Here is a 16,985-nt window from a genome sequence, read left to right on the forward strand (position 1 = left end):
CATTAGTGAACCAGATGGGTTTTTCCTGACAATTGACAATGACATGGTCACCATTAATGACTGTTAATTCCAGATACTTATATTGAATTCAAATTCCACCATCTGCTATGGCGGGATTGGAACCTGGATCCCCAGAACGTTATCTGCGTCTCTGGATTAACAGCCCAGCGATAACGCCACTAGGCCATCACCTCCCCTTAATTCACATAACGTGAATTAGTTTTTTCAAAACATTTAGTGAGGTCCTTCATAGAATCATGGAATGGTTACAAATAGAAATCATTCAGCCCATCATGTCGATTCCACTTCTCTGCAAGATTTCGGAAAGTTCATGATGTACAGTCACTCCTCTGTATCTGTGAGGGTTCTGTTTCTGATTTTGCCTGCGAATGATGAAATTTGCCAGTGTGGAGCCCATTAAAAATACAGGTCAAAAATCACGGATATGTGAGTTTGGCATGCGGACATTGAATTTTGTTGCTACTTATTTTTTGATGTGGACAGGTGAATTTGTGAGTTATGAACTCACGGATACTGAAGATTTACCATATCGTTATTATTTGGAAACCTGGGTTCTAAAGTGGACCGAACCATGTACAGCTTTAAATTTGATCTGTTTCTCCATATTATGTGGATTCAGAAGCAAAAGACTTTGTTTCATTTTTGAGTTCTAAGTGTGATAGTGGAATTTGGCAGTGTGTTTACTTGTATTTATATGAGGCCTTTTTAAAGAAAAAAACCTCAAGCTGAATAGTTCAATGCTTTAGAAAAGCAAGGATAGAGAAAGGGAAAAAAAAGATCAGGTGCTTCCTATCAACAAGCAAGACAGGACAACAGAGATAGAAACTCATTGTTATAAAAAGAGGGAACCATCCAGAAATCTGTGGGTTTCGATCAGAGAGAACAAATCTATTGCAGCAGAAAGGCTGTTAGCTAAGCCATCTCCAAAGCAGTCAGGACTGAGAAAAAGTCCTGAGTGGTTAAACGTCAGTCAGAGAAAGCTCCAGAAACAGAAGGGTGTGGAATATAAGTTAAGAAATAAGTGAGCTGTATTAACAGGTTGTTTAAGAGTCTCACGAAGAAAGGTTTACTAAGGAAGGAAAGAGCCAGTGAATGCAGATATTCACAGGAAATAAACCAACTACAGCCGTGCCAACTGAAGGACCTCTAAAGTAGAATGGGAATTGAGGTTGAAGGATCTGTTAGGTTGTTGTTGAGAGTAAAAAGGGATAAATTGAGGGCCATGATTGATTTTGACATAGAAATTTGAATGATGCGTCAAGTCCTGATTAGTGCCATGCTAATAGTCTCACCTCAGCAATTAAACAATTACATATATCTGATTATAAATTTGGGCACAGATGTCAAAATACTTTACAGCACTGCATCTTTAACCTAAAATGTTTGATTATGTACTTCTATCTCATAAGTCTAGTATTGATCGCTTATAGGGTTATTTTTAAACCTACCTGCATACCAGCATACACCAGTTGTACAGTACAGGCACTGCGATAACAGAAAGCCATCTGTAGTAAAGATTTTCTGAAGGGTCAATGACGTACCAATCCTTCTTCCTGGAAACCAAAACAGATTTTGTCACAACAGATACTTTCAATATAAAATTTTGTTCCAGTTAATTTCATTCAGTGGAATTCCATTTTAGTTTCACAATGCAAATTGCTCTGTAGTACTTTCTAAACCAACAAATTTTCAAAAAATCAAGAGAAATAACACATAACAAGTTTCATTTTTAAACATTGATATCAAAAAAAATCTACAGTGAAGTATTTGTCTAGTTAATCATTTTGTGGAGTTTGCTTAATATTAAATGTTGAACTCAAAATGGTATGTTCTGTGAACCAAAGCACACAAGTTGCTTAGTCACCATTAGTTCAGCACAGCTTTCAATCTGCTTGTACTATTGTCCATGGTAATTAATTAGCTATAAACTTTAGGTACACTATTCCATTCAAAGCTGGATGGATCAAATTTGCACCAATGCATGTCGCACATTTCAACAATTGAAGAACCTACAGGATGCCAAGTTACACTCTTAATCTATAAGTTCAAACAGATAAACTAAAACTGTTGCCACATTAAACCCATAACTATTGAACTGTAGCCAAAACATTCTTGTAAATAAAAGAGAAACATAACAGAAGCATGATAAAGGATCTTACCATGTTACTTGTAATCCCAAAGCACTTAGGTTGCTAAGGCAGAAATTCTTTAGCCAATGTACAAAATGTGCTCAAAATTGCAATAATTTGGTGAACTGACTTTTTTTCTCAAAGCTAGTTGCATTTCCTGAAGGCAAACTCTTTCCTGAACCAAAATATGCTGTCCATTAAAAAAAAAATCCTTTGCTATATCTGAGAGTAATAGCATACTACAGGTTTATTAATACTACTGAAATATGGGGTTATCACAAAGATTGTGATAACTTTTTAATCAGCATTTTTATGATCATTTTTAATCAGAGTCTATCATCCACTACCCGAGAGTGGCCCAGTTTTAAATAATTGTAAATGACATTTTTTTAAAAAAACTACACAAGAAGTTTGTGTTTAATTGGTGTACAAGAGCCCATTTCTGAGTTTTGCTATTTTAGTTTCCTTGCATCTAAAAAAAAGCTTACTTTTCAGGGGTAACTTCTAAAAAGATCTGCAAATAGACACAATTAGTAGAATTCATCATGGCAAATAATTCAATCTAGGGGCATAGCCAACTTTGTGGGCAGGGCCAATGTCCAGCATAATGCTTACAAAACTGGGTTCAAGTCCCACCTGTACCAGAAGTGAGTAATAACATCTTTGAACAGGTCGATCAGAGAAATATGTTAATAAAAAGCAATAAAACCAGTGCAAAAAACTGCAATAACTCCATTTTGATGTGTATGTTTGGGACTCTTCAGGTTTTGGTATTGGTTTGGTTGAATTTTGGGCGAATTTCTCGGAAGAAACTGAGAGCAATCTGAGCAAACTGAGAGAAATTCCAGGCTGTTTGACAACAAGGACGTGCAGTGTTGAACCTAACGATTTTTTTGGCTAAGTCTGAGTTGTGTCAAGTTTTCTGGAGGGTTTCTCACTCTATCTTAAACTCACATCATTAATTGCCTCCCATGGCATCTCTCACATTTGATTTTCAACCCATCAAACCAGGTGCCCTTCCCAAAAGAATTTATCGCTCACTGGATATCCCAGAATTCATCACTCACTGCATATCCCAGAATTCACCGTCGTCCCTGGTGACCATGCCACCTTTAAAAGCTCATTGAGCACTTGGACTAACATTGTCAGTCCAGATATTTGCAACAGACGTGGCAGACAGGGGTATATAAGGGGGTCCGCTTTTCAGGCAGCGTCCTGAACATCCTGCTAGATGGGATAGTGTGATTCAGAAGTTTCTTTCTCCCCGGGACCAGGAGTAGAGGCCACGATACCAGAGCATGGCCCAAGTTTGCCCCCCAGATCAGTACAGTCTCACCTATCTGCAGGAATGTTGGAAGATACTCAATGTCTTTTTCCACTCCACCATCTTCTCTCTGATACCTCACGCTCACTCTATCTCAGCTGATATACTCACCCCCCACCCCCATCCCGGACTACTCTTACCAATGTCTGCAATGTTTACCCTCACTCACTCTCATGCACGATAAACTCTAATCCTGCACGCTGTCTGCATGGACCATTCACTCACTTGGGATACCTCCCCACATGCAATAAAAATAATAGCTGTGCTACCCATTTTCATGTTTCGTAATATCTGCCTCTCTCTCTCCTTCCACAAGGAAAACCACACCAAGTCTCGCAGAAACAGTCAAGGTGAGTGGTGTGATGCCCATCATTCATTCAGCTTTGACTCTGACTGCCCCAAGCAGGGCCTGGACTGGTATCTCAGGCTTCCCTTGATAGGCTGTGCCAGGGAACACCCGAGTAAAGGCCTGCTGACCACCACGACCAGCTTCCTAGTTTTGTGTCTGAGCTGCATGGCAAGAGAAGAGCCTGGCAGAGGGGCAAAGCACAAAAAGGCAATGCAAGTCAGGGAGGCTGTGAGAATCCAAGTAGAATCAAAGTGAGTGACTGCTACAACAGTGAGCGCAGGATCCAGAGACACAGCCTAGTCTAGTCCATATGTTGTTTTGTGTCCCCAAGCACATGCCGCAGTCATGTATGACAGTCGCTGGTGCAGCCTGTGATACAGCATTGAAGTGCAGAAGCACAGGAGCGACCTGTAAATCAATCACAGACATGTCATCAGAGTTCCTAGAGGCTGACAGCATCTGTGGACATTGGGAATGTGTGTGGCCTTTGCCCATGTTGCGTGCCCTGTGATGTTGGTGCTGATTTTTAATCTGTCCCCGAATCACTGGAACAGGCAGAATGCTCCATGGTTGAGAACTGCATCCAGCGATGACACTTCCACCTATACTGTCCTAGAATGTTCATGTAGATAAACATGCTTGGGCTCAGACACAGAACTTAAAAATCAGAACCATGTTACATGGGAGTAACAGTGATAGTTCATATTTAATACATTGTAATAATTTATTAATATTAAATTGTAACTACCTTCAGCAGAAATACTTTCAGTACCTTCAGGATATCATATACCTGCCATTTGCAAAATAATTTGGCTCGGACTTCTACAATGACCAGTACACAATTTTCTGTCCATTAAAGCAAATAAGTGTCAAGTTATGGTAAATGAGCACAGAAGCAGAAAATCCAAAGCATTAAGTCCTGGTGCGCACTCGTTTGCAGTTAACACTAGGATAATGCAAGCACTAAAAAGTGTGCTGAAAGCATTTCATTGTAACATTCATGATGACCACATTGGGCAGACTGATATGCAAAGGAATCTGAATACAAAGAATTTAAGAACAGTTGGGTACCAGTGTTCTTCATGTTTACATTTATTACTTACACTTCCTTCTTTTTCTCATCATTTTTCCCTTTCTTTTCCTCATCTTTCTTTTCTTCCACTTTGCTGCATGATGAACATCAATATTTAACAGCTTACTGCAGATCATTATATCAAAGAGGATCATGGGTAGAAAGGGCCACAGTTGTCAATAAAATAGCCCAATCACAAATTTATTTAGATTAGAGACAAGCCAAATGTCTTAATACAGTTTATTACTTCTCTTTTACGTGAAAGTTAATTGGATAATCATTTGTGCCTACACAAATTCACAATTGGCTATGCATATTTGTCAATGCAGAATTTCTTATATAAGTTAACATTGAGATATTAAAATGACATATTGTGTTTATTAAGATGTTTAGGCTCCAGGTATGCCAAATGATTTGATCTATTTTTGTAATAATGCAATGAGTTTGATCAATTCCAGACCTGCTCGGATGGGAAAGTGAATCCCTCACAAATGACGAGCAGCTGCCAAGAAGAGATATGACTCATCTTTTTAATTCATTCTCCAAATGTGGGTGTTTTTTCATTCTGGATTATTAAGTTAGTAACATAACCATCACAGTACCATACCCTCTAACATCACCAAGTATCATAGAATTCCTACAGCTTGGAAGCAGGCCATTAGGTCCATACCAACCTTCCAAAGAGCATCCCACCCATGCACCCTTTTCCTGTAACTCTGCATTTCCCATGGCTAATCCAACTAGCCTACACATCCCTAGACACTATGGGCAATTTAGCATGGCCAATCCACTTAATATGCACATCTTTGGACTGTAGAAGGTAACCAGAGCACAGACACACGGGGAAAATATGCAAACTCCACACAGACAGTCACCTGAGGGTGGGATCGAACCTGGTCCCTGGTGCTGTGAAGCAGCAGTGCTAACCACTGAGCCACCGTGCCACCCACAGCATTAAGTCCTGGTGCCCTCTTGCTTCCATTTAACACAAGGGTAATGCAAGCACTGTCTTGTCCTTCTGTCTCATTTTGCTGCTGAAAAAGAACAGCACTGTTCTTTGCAGTTGTTAAGAAATCCACTCAATTAAAGGAGAACACTTGCAAGAGAAAGAACACACAGGGATTAGAAGTAATATCAGAAATGGAATATTCTCATTGCATGTCGCTTGGATGGACGCTAGTGACAAGTGGGTTCTGCCTGAGGAGAACATTTGGAAATGGAGTCTCAGATTGTCACCTGTTGTTTAAATCATTTATCCCAGTTGGGAAAAAGACATTTCTATTTACTTGGACTAAGACAGCCAGATAAATCACCACTACAAAAGCAAGATGTTTTAATCCTGTTGGCCAGTGAAAGAAAGTCATAGTGATTCCAAAGCCCATCTTCTTGACTTAGGCAGTAAAACAGAATCAAATAGTAAGCAAAGTGAATGGCCAAAAAACAATTTTCTAATGATACAATTGGCACAACAATCATCTTTAGGACTCTTTATTATCAATAAGACCATAAGAAATTGGAGCAGGAATAGGCTGTTTGGACCCTCAAGTCTGCTCTGCCATTCAATAGGATCATGGCTGATCCAATATTCCTCACGTCCACTTTCCCGCCCTTGCCCTGTAACCTCTGATTCACCTACTGATCAACAATCTGTCTATCTCAGCCTTAAATACACACAGGGACTCTGCCCCATACCTCTCTATGCTAAGAAATTCCAAAGGCTCAACCCTCTGAAAGAAGAAATTCATCCTTGTTTCAGTCTTTAAATTGGTGCCCCTTAATTCTGAGTCAATGCTGTCTGGTCCTTGACTCTCCCAAGAAGGGAAGCATCCTCTTGGCATTTACCCTGTCAAGCCCCTGCTGCATCTGTGTGCTAGTTTTCTGTGCCTTCAAAGTCCCTTTGTGTGCTACCTTCCAAAATGAACAACTTCACATTTCACACGCTGCCATATTGATACCTATAGAGGAAGAAGCAACACTGAAAATTGTTGGACAATAGTTGAGTTATTCCTAGTTTGGTCAGAAAAATCTAATAAAATTATTAAAATGAAACATAATACTGTACATGAAGTGAATTTTAGCCAAACTATTTAAAAATACAGTGATATTAAGAAAACATAAAAAGACAATTTAATTCTATAGCCAATTGTGAAGTCTGTGGGTCGCATCTAGACATTTATTCACATAAACTACAGATTTTGGATAGAGCATTGCATTTTAGGAGCATCTTAGAGAGGATTCTAAAGCAATATAACTTTAAATTGACAAAAGCAAATGCTAGGTACTACACAGTCTTTTTTAGACTATTTCTACAATATTTCCCACAGTGTTATACAAGAAAGGTTGTAACACAATGCTTCATGGTAAGTAAACACTACAACACTCATGAATACACTTAGAATAATGACAACCCACAATGACACCTGATAACCACCAAATTTGCAGCATTTGTGGCAGAACCTTTCATCACAAATTGATGTCTTGAGCCATCAGCAAAAGTGCAACATAGGAAACTATCCCATCCCCAATGGATTTGCTGCATATCCATCCATATTACACAGATGCAAGGATGCAGTCAGACACAAAATATCTGCAGGAGGCCTTGTTATTTTCCTATCTCGTTATTGTATTACTTATTTAATACAATACATTTCTTTTCTCACACCAACTTCTAATAAGAAATTAGAGAGATTCAGATGCACTGAATTGTTCCTTTATTTGTTATAAAAGGTGTACACCTTGTATGCCATCCTTGCTAATTGCAAGTGGCCCTTTCCCAGCTAATTTAACCTCCTCAACCTTGCCGGGAGGTATTTCTTTCAGTGTTGTTTTGTAGCGAAAGTAAATGGATAATTTATTTTCATTTCACCTGGGTGAACCGTAGTCCCTGGCACAACTCTTCATTTAATCTGCAGTGCTGCAGATTAAAATCTTAATTTGGATGATATATGTTGGGAAGTCCACTCTGGAGACACGGCTCTAGTTTGCCATTCATTTCTATACCTCACCCTTTCTCTTTATTTTCTGCATTCAATTCTTCAAATTATGAACAATTTCAATTTCAAACTTTTCTTTAATGTTTGATTAAATATTTTTACCAAAATTTATCATTACCATGGTTTCCATCAAAACTGAGGTGCTAATGTAGATCTTAATATATGAGTTAAAGATTTTAAATATCAAATAGCAAGATTCTGATTACGACTTGCTTGATTAGTGCACAAACATAAGCCATCTGATCAGAAAACCCAATCTTTTTATCTGCTGCTAATTTTAATTGCTAGAGGTATGTTTTACCTTTGATTAACTAGAAATGCAATACAAGTGTAACATTTCAAAGGATATTAATTAATTCCTCCTTTATATAACAATAAGTCAGACATAAAGCGCCTTGGCGTATTAATTGTACTTTTGTCAGATTCAACCAAACTACTGCAGGCTACTCTATGCTATTAGCAGGATTGGTTAGAATCTCTAGTGGGAGTAGAACGTAATCTATCTAAGCTGCTTACCCTTCATCCTTGTTGTTGCTGTTGTTTACATTGAAATGTGCCAAAGATCCTTGGCTGCTGCATTGCAAAATACAATTGTAACACAAAACATAAAGTTGTCCCGGCACTGAAATAATTGAACAACAGATATTTCAACCAGGCAGACTGAGTTTATTTATTACACTTCAATTTTTTTAAAAATTCATTTCCAGTGGACGATGCTGGCTGGGTCCATAGTGCTGTTCAGAGGGATCACAGCTATTAGGAACAGATAACAGGAATAAAAAAAATTGATATTTCATTCTACATAATAAAAGCAAAAAAACTGAGTATTGTAAAGTGGTATCCTGAGCAGGACAGCATGAGAAAAGATGCTCTTTAACAATATTGGATATAGAATCCCTCAGTTAATAGTATTCTGCATCCTTATGTCTAGGATTTAAACGTATAAGAATATATTTAGTGTCCCTTAAAGGCTATCATTGAATAGAATCTATAGGTGACAGATTCTAACTGGTTCCTTAGTTCTTAACATCCTTCCTCAGTTTTGAAAGTTTAAACTTTTTTTATTCATTCATGGGTTGTGAGCATCATTGGCTAGGCCATCATTTATTGTCGATCCCTAATTGATCTGGAGAAGGGTGGTCAGCTGTCTCCTTGAACCATTGCAGTCTTTTGACTGTAAGGACACCCATAATGCACTGAGGAAGGGAGTTACAGAATTTTGACCCAGCAACAGTGAAGGACAGTGATTTATTTCCAAGACAAGAATGGCATGTGACTTGGAGGAGAACTTGCCAGTAGTAGTTTTTCCATGTATCTGCTGCCTTCATCCTTTTAAATGATAAAGGTTTGGAAGGTGCTGTTGGAAGAAGCTGGATGAGTTACTACAGTATATCTCATAGATGGTACACACTCCTAGCACTGTGCTTTGGCGGTGAAGGGACTGAATGTACAATCATATCATAAGACCAGTTGAAGGAATTAGTCCTCCTAATTTAACCCTTTTACCCCGAATTTAATCTGTGGTGCCTGTGCTGCACCCCATCTCCAATCCATCCATTTTGATGTGTAGTTCCAGAACTAAATGCTGTACTTTAAATGTGGTCTAACCAAACATTTTCTGTGACTGTGGTGCAATGTCAAATCAGGTTGGATTCTAATGATTAGCCAATTAGATAATGTCTGTTTTACACAATCACTGTTGCAATTCCCAGAATAGTTGTTCAAGAACAGTGGTCCAAAACATCTAGATCATTCAAGAGGCATTTGGATACGGAAGTGGAATTATGAGAAAGGTGATCTAATGCCTTCCCTCACCACTACTTACCTTTATAATCTTTGCTAATTGTATTTTTGTGCACTAAACTTAAGGTAATAGGTAGGATAGCATCCAGCTATAGTTCCAAAGAAGTTCCGAAAGAAGCAAAGTCGTCTTCTCTGTCAGGCAGCAAATCCAGAAAGCTGACCCACAATTATTTCCTCACTTACATAACTACAAAGTGCAAAATAACAATGAATTATCTTATCACTGACCAATGCTGTACCAAGGCGCAAGTTTTTTTTTAAGTTGTAATCAGCTGTCAGCACAACTAAATAGAAGCTGTATGACTAAACAGCATTGTGTGGAAGTAATTTCAAACTGAACAAGTAATCATCTTTCAAATGTCAGCAACAGTCAAAACAGATAATGGGACACATCAGGCAGAGAGAAAATGAGTTTATAACTTAGGAACAGGAGTAGGCTTTTCAGCCCCTCCAATCTGTTCCACCATTTAATAAGATCGTGACTGATCTGTGGCCTAATACCATTCACCTGTCTTTGGCCCATATCCCTTAATACCTTTGCTTAACAAAAAATTATCTATTACAGATTTAAAATTAACAACTGATCCAGCATCCACTGCAGTTTGAGGAAGAGTTCCAAACATCAACTGTATGTCAATTTGAAGGAAGACTTAGAATATCTAAGGCAGGGGTTATACCAGTTGGAATGGTGTTAATTTAGGCCTCCTTCAAAAACTCCAATGAATGGCAGACCCCTAATTTTTTTTGTTACAAAGATACATCACATTAAATATCATGAGGACTGCTTGAGGTTTAAAGGGAGTGAATGTACACTCATGGGAACACAACACTAGTCAATGGAATTACTCCTCCTTATTTAACTCTTTTAGCCTAAATGTAATTCTGCTGAACTTGTGCCGCACACCATCAACAATCAATCCTTCTTGATGTTTAGTTCCAGAATTAAATGCAGTAGAGTCATAGAGATGTGCAGCACGGAAACAGACCCTTCAGTCCAACTTGTCCATGCCAACTACATATCCTAAATTAATCTAACCCCATTTGCCAGCATTTGGCCCATATCACTCCAAGCCCTTCCTATTCATATACTCATCCAGATGTCTCTTAAATGTTGTCTTTGTACCAGCCTCCACCGCTTCCTCTGGCAGTTAATTCCATACACACACCACTCCCTGCGTGAAAACGTTGCCCCTTTGAAGTCTTTCCCCTCTCACCTTAAACCTATGCCCTCCAGTGTTGGACTCCCCTACCCTGGGGAAAAGACCTTTACTATAACCTATCCATGCCCCTCATGATTTTATAAACCTCTATAAGATCACCCTTCAGCCTCCGACACGCCGGAGAAAATAACCCCAGCCTATTCAGCCTCTCCCTATAGCTCAAACCCTCCAACCCTGACAACATCCTTGTAATCTTTTCAGAACCCTTTCAAGTTTAACAATATCTTTCCTATAGCAAGGAGACCTTAATTGAATGCAGTGTTCCAAAAGTGGCCTAACCAATGTCCTGTAGAGCTGCAACATGATCTCCCAACTCCTATACTCAATGTACTGACCAATAAAGGCAAGCATACCAAACGCCTACTTCACTGTCTTGTCTACTTGCGACTCCGCTTTCAATGAATTATGAATCTGCACTCCAAGGTTCCTTTATTTGGCAACACTCCCCAGGACCTCAACATTAAGTGTTTAAGTCCTGCCCTGATTTGCCCTACCAAAATGTAGCACGTCACATTTATCTAAATTAAATTCCATCTGCCACTCCTAGGCCCATCAGCTCCTCTGATCAAGGTCCATTGTACTCTGAGGGAACCTTCTTTGCTGTCAGAAAGTGGAAGTAAGGAGTATCAGATTAGCATGATCTCATTGAATGGGGGAGCAGATTCCATGGACTGAATGGCCCACTTCTGCTCCTACAGTCTCTCTCTTTTCTGAAAGAAAACTCTTATTGAGTTCAGGGTGCAACTTATTTCTTCTTCTCAACATTGTACCTCCTGGACAAGGCACGTCTGGAACTCCTCAGAGTTCAGAGAAACCTTCAAACCAAACACAGTTAGTGACTTGACCACACATGCCAGAATATCAGAGCAACAGATTCTAAAGCAACATCATGCTTTATCCTTGTGCCTTTAAGAATAACCCATTGGTTAAAGTGTGTTTTTGTTTAGAAAGCCAAAGTCTGCAGAGAAATCGTTTCATTTTTCCCAAAGAATGCTTGCAAGTATTTTGGGGATATTTGAAGGGATGGATATTTACACTTCTTTGTTACTGACTGTGTACATTAACCAATTATTGCGTCCGTATTGAATATTTTTTTTTGATAGTAAGCCAACAATTGTGTTATTCAGAAACCTGATGGAGGAACACAGCAGGTCAGGCAGTGTCAGAGGAACAGGAAATTCGATGTTTTGGGTTGGGACCCTTCCATCAGGACTGGGGAGGGGGAAGGGAGCTCAGAAATAAATGGGGGGGTTGGGGCTGGGTGAAGGCAGGTGGGCTGGTGATAGGTGGATGCAGGTAAGGGGTTATGGAGATTGGTCAATGGAAAGGGTGGGGTAGATAGGTGAGAAGAAAGATGGACAGGTTGTGTCAGGTCAAGGAGGTAGAGATGAGAGGGAGGACTGGACATGGGATGAGGCCGTTGGGGGGTGGTGGGGAGATTTTGAAGCTTGTGAATTCTACGTTGAAGCCATTGGGCCGTAAGCTCCTGAGGTGGAATATAAGGTGTTGTTCCTCCAATTTTTGTGTGGTCTCTATGTGACATTGGAGGAGGCCCGGGATGGACATGTAGCCAAGGGAGTGGGAGGGGGAGTTAAAATGGCTGGCAACTGGAAGGTGGCGTTCACTGGAGATTAGAGAACACAGATGCTCCACGAATCTGTCACCGAGTCTCGCCTCTCCGATGTAGAGGAAACCACATCGGGAGCAACAGATGCAGTAGAGCATGTGTTTAAAATCTTTATATACATTAAATATTTAACTAGTCATCAAGAAAAAATACTTTTATTTTATGTTGTGACCAGTGCAGTAATGGGGCTGGAGTATTAGTGCACTCCTCCAGCCTTGGTTGTAACATCATATGTTACTAAAATGTGGAGTTAGGGGGAAAGATTTGTCTGGTAACATCTAATTAGCACAAATTTCATACTGGAGTTCCTGATATAATGCTATATACTTAACAGGGCATAGTGTTCATCAATCTGATAAGAGCTTTAAGCTGGTTAAGAGGATTTAGTGACGTTTTCTTCTCCTTGGATTGTGAATTATGATCTAGTCCCTGTTCAAAGCTCATATTTTGCTTCAGCATAGCCAAGTCTGAGCAGCAGGGGATGCTCATGGTCTTTCGAAGGGAGACAAGAGACTGGGAACTCTTCTTCCCAAAAGGGATACCAAAAACATTTGGCCTCTTTTACTCAAATATTTATTCTTTTATTTGCTTCTGAAATAATACCAGTTTTCACTACATGTACAGCACTCCATTATGCTCAAACAAAACAGAATTATAAAAGGGTGCACTGGGTCTGGTTTCCACAACAATGTGTTTAACCTTCAATGTATATCCACTTAATCCAAATTCAGAACACAGAAAAATAACAGGAATGGTTTCACTTGCATTGTCTAATAGAATTTCTGATCCTAGAGTATTTCTGCTCTAAGACCACAGCGACTTGGCAGATCAGCAAGGATAGGGAATGAACTTTAATTAGTGACTACTGAGGTTTGATTAACAACCGTACTGGGAATAAACAGGTTCTACGAGGATTAATGTGGTGAAGCAGAAGATTACTCGCTCATCTTCTTTGTTGTTGCAATTGTTGGTGATGAATTTTGCCAGGAGCCCATAGCTGCACCATTTTTATACTCTCAAATGTGATAAAAATGCAACCACTTTAAATTTCCAGTTAAATCATGACAATTCAGAGTTTGCAGCTGGTACTTCCAGTTCTCTTGCTGTTGTGCCACAGGCGGTACTGAAGATTTCAGGCTTGATTCCTATATTTTACACAATTTCCTCAAAATGTAAGTGTGAATTTATCAGTTGCCATAAATTGATGAGCATCAGTAATCCAATAAAATGGCCATTTGACCAAACAATTATATCTCTTTTTGGTAAAATTTCAAATCCAACTTCTGCCATCACAGATTATCTTACTTTCCATCTCCAGGAACAATCAGGTTTCCTTTCCAATTGTATTTGCTTTGGTAATCCTCCTTGGTAACTCAGTCCATTTATCAAATAATCTTAGTCTAAAGGAGTTCCTTTATTAACTTCTAACGTTAATCTGTGTCTTCAACTTTTTAACCTTTCAATGTTGTGAAAGGTTGGAAAACTACAGGGAGCAGGCTTCAGAATTTCAAACTGGTGCATCTCCATATTATGCGCGAACATTTGGAAAAATCACCACCACTAACATGCATGATAACTACAGAGTAGCTAGGAGCAGTCAGCCTTGTTTATTGGTGTGCCTATTAGTAACAGCATTGAATTATTAACATAATTTGGTTTCACAGTTCTCAGTTAATGTACACTATGATGAGATGAAATTAGATGGGAGCATGTGTTGTGTGAGGATGATGCAGAGAGGGTTCAAGGGGATTTGGACAGGCTGAATGAGTGAGAGGAACATAGCAGATGACATATATAATAATTTGGATACTTGTGAGGCTATGCTGTTTGATAGGAGGAATGAAGATGCAGATATTTCTTAAATTATGAAAATGTGGGAGATGTTCAAGTCCATAGGGTGTCTTTCTTGTCAAGTCACTGAAAGCAAACATGCGAGTGCAGCAGGTCATTAGGAAAGCAAATGGTATGTGGGCCTTCATTGGCAAGGGATTTGAGTACAGGAGTAAAGATGTTCTATGTAACCTTGGTGACACCACATTTGGTAATACTGTAAGCAGTTTTGCTGTCCTTACTTAAGATAGCCCTAACGCAGTGGATGATCATCAGAATAATTCCTGGAGTGGCCGAACGTCCTGTAAGGAGATATTGAAGAGACAGTATTCTGTAGAATTTCGATGAATGAGAGGGGATTTCATTCTAACTTACAAAATCCTTAAAGGGCTAGACAGGGTGAAAGCAGAATGGATGCTTCACCTTCCTGTGGGGTGGGGGGGTAATCTAAAACTAGTGGACAAGGTCTCAGAATAAGGAACAAGACATTTAAGACTGGGATGAAGAGGAATTTCTTCATTCATTGGTTGTGAATTTTGGAATTTTCTACTCCAGAGGACTGTGGGAGCTCAATCATTGGGTATGTTCATGACATAAATTGATTTCTAGGTAGTACTGACCTCAAGGATATGGGGATAGTGTGGAAACATGGTGTTGAGTTAGTTGATCAGTCATGATTTAGAGTGGAAGAGCAGGATCAAGGGGCTGCGTGGCCTACTCCTAATCCTTTCTCATATGTTAACGTTCAATTGTGAAATTAGTGTTGGTAAGATCAGTGTGCAAATGTGAACATGTATAAGTGACAGAGAAACAAGAATGCTGGAAAAATTCAGCAGGTCTAGCAGCATCTGTAGAGAGTGAAACAGAGTTAATGTTTCGGATCTAAAAACTCTTGTAAATGTGACATGTCTCTTTCCAAAATGCAGCATATTGACAAAAGCTTTAGGCCTTGAGTTCAATGTTTGCTATTCTAGAGGGGTAGAATGAGACATCTGTCACAGTTCCAGTATATCCTTTTAGCTAACCAGCTCTGTGGGAGAAATCATTCATTCGCATTGTTCATGCCAACAATTTTATTTAGATTTTTAATTCTTATAGATAACTTCTGACAAACTTATGCAGTAATTGTCTGTAGTAAATAACAAAATGAGGAATGATGCAACAGCATACGAAGAATCCAATAGAAATGCGAACAGAAGATGCTGGAAAGGTGAGAAGTACTGTAGTATTGCTTGCAGGATGTGGAATGGGTCAAATCAAATGCCAGGTTATACTCAAATACATTCCTAACCCATACAAGCACAAGGATTATCCATGGAATTGAGCTTTTGTTCCTTGGCACCAATCTGAAATACATCGACCAACTCTATTGGGCTTTCAAACGTTTTATTCGATTTGGGTTTTGCTTTGGAAACCATGCTAAACCCGTCAGAACCTTTGGGCTCACTTCAAACAATCCTTGAAACAAGCTGCTTTAAAGTTCTCTTGTGGCACAGTGGTGCCATCCCTACCTCCGATCTAGGAGACCTGAGTTCAAGTCTCACCTGCTTCAGAGGTATGAATAGATTGATATGAAAGTATATTCAAGCAGCTGCCAGTGTGGAGAACAGAACTTACCTTTTGTTCTTTGCTTGATGCTCCAGACTGCCTATAGCTGATTGGCTGTTGCTGTCCCGACTTGACACGTCCTTTATCTCCGGTCCTCGAAAGCGTTCCAAGAAAGAATCTGGCCTCTGATCTTCACTGTGCATTCGTCGAGTTGTCCAGTTCCTCACCATGACGATGAAATGAGTGAACCTAAAGAAATAATTCATTGCATTACATACACAATTGTCGAGACTCAGTGTTGACATTGGCAAACGCTCCACTGACACTTTTGTAGAATCATTGACCAATGACAGCACAGAAAGCAGCTACTCAACCTGTCAAGCAGGAACGGTCCTCCCACTTCCTTTGCCCACAGCCCTACAATGTTTCTGTTTGTACGCTTATTTTGGAAACCATGGTTGAATATGCCTCCACCTTCCTTTCATATGTCCTTTCTTGCTGATATGAAAATTTTCTATTTACACCCTCTTGATCCCTCATGATTTTCACTTCAGTGCATTTGCACTATACTGACTGTGAACCAGACTTTGAACCTACCTTTGTTTAATATTTGTCTGTTGTGTTAAAGAGAGCGTAGTGCCAAGTTCCAAGCACATGCAATGTAAAATGTTTGATTTGATGAGTTAAGCACATAGTCTACAGTTCTGCTTAATTATCATTGGCAGAAGCTTTAGCCATTGCCCACAAAAGACCACAGGCATTCCTCTCTATTAGAGAGATAGTTGGTTTCATAACTTGAGGATCAGCATTCCACAGAGAGTGTGGGGCAAGGCAAGCAGGAAGCAGGTCCTATAGTTGTATTAGAATGTGATAACTTTAGGATTGACATAAAGAAGTCTGGTAGTTAAAAGAATTGAATTAATCATATGTATTCATTTTAGTTAATTAGAGCACAAAAGGAGATCTTTTTCATTATGAGATAGTAAAAACTGCAGATGCTGGAGTCAGAGATAACACAGTGTGGAGCTGGGGGAACACAGCAGGCCAGGCAGCATCAGAGGAGCAGGGA

At 39.4% G+C, this 16,985-nt stretch overlaps 1 protein-coding gene across 1 annotated transcript in view; it reads right to left on the reverse strand.

Annotated features, from left to right (window-relative positions):
* Positions 1 to 16,985, reverse strand: part of LOC109911402 (cyclic nucleotide gated channel subunit alpha 3) — a 48,454-nt gene that overhangs the window by 6,890 nt on the left and 24,579 nt on the right. The window contains exons 4-7 of the mRNA XM_048598345.1: positions 15,986 to 16,165; positions 13,482 to 13,535; positions 4,927 to 4,989; positions 1,470 to 1,574 (exon numbers count right to left, since the gene is read on the reverse strand). Of these exons, the coding sequence (XP_048454302.1) occupies positions 1,470 to 1,574; positions 4,927 to 4,989; positions 13,482 to 13,535; positions 15,986 to 16,165 (402 nt within the window). The remainder of the gene's footprint in view (positions 1 to 1,469; positions 1,575 to 4,926; positions 4,990 to 13,481; positions 13,536 to 15,985; positions 16,166 to 16,985) is intronic.

Source organism: Rhincodon typus, chromosome 6, assembly GCF_021869965.1.
Source record: "Rhincodon typus isolate 14 chromosome 6, sRhiTyp1.1, whole genome shotgun sequence".
Classification (NCBI taxonomy): Eukaryota; Metazoa; Chordata; class Chondrichthyes; order Orectolobiformes; family Rhincodontidae; genus Rhincodon; species Rhincodon typus.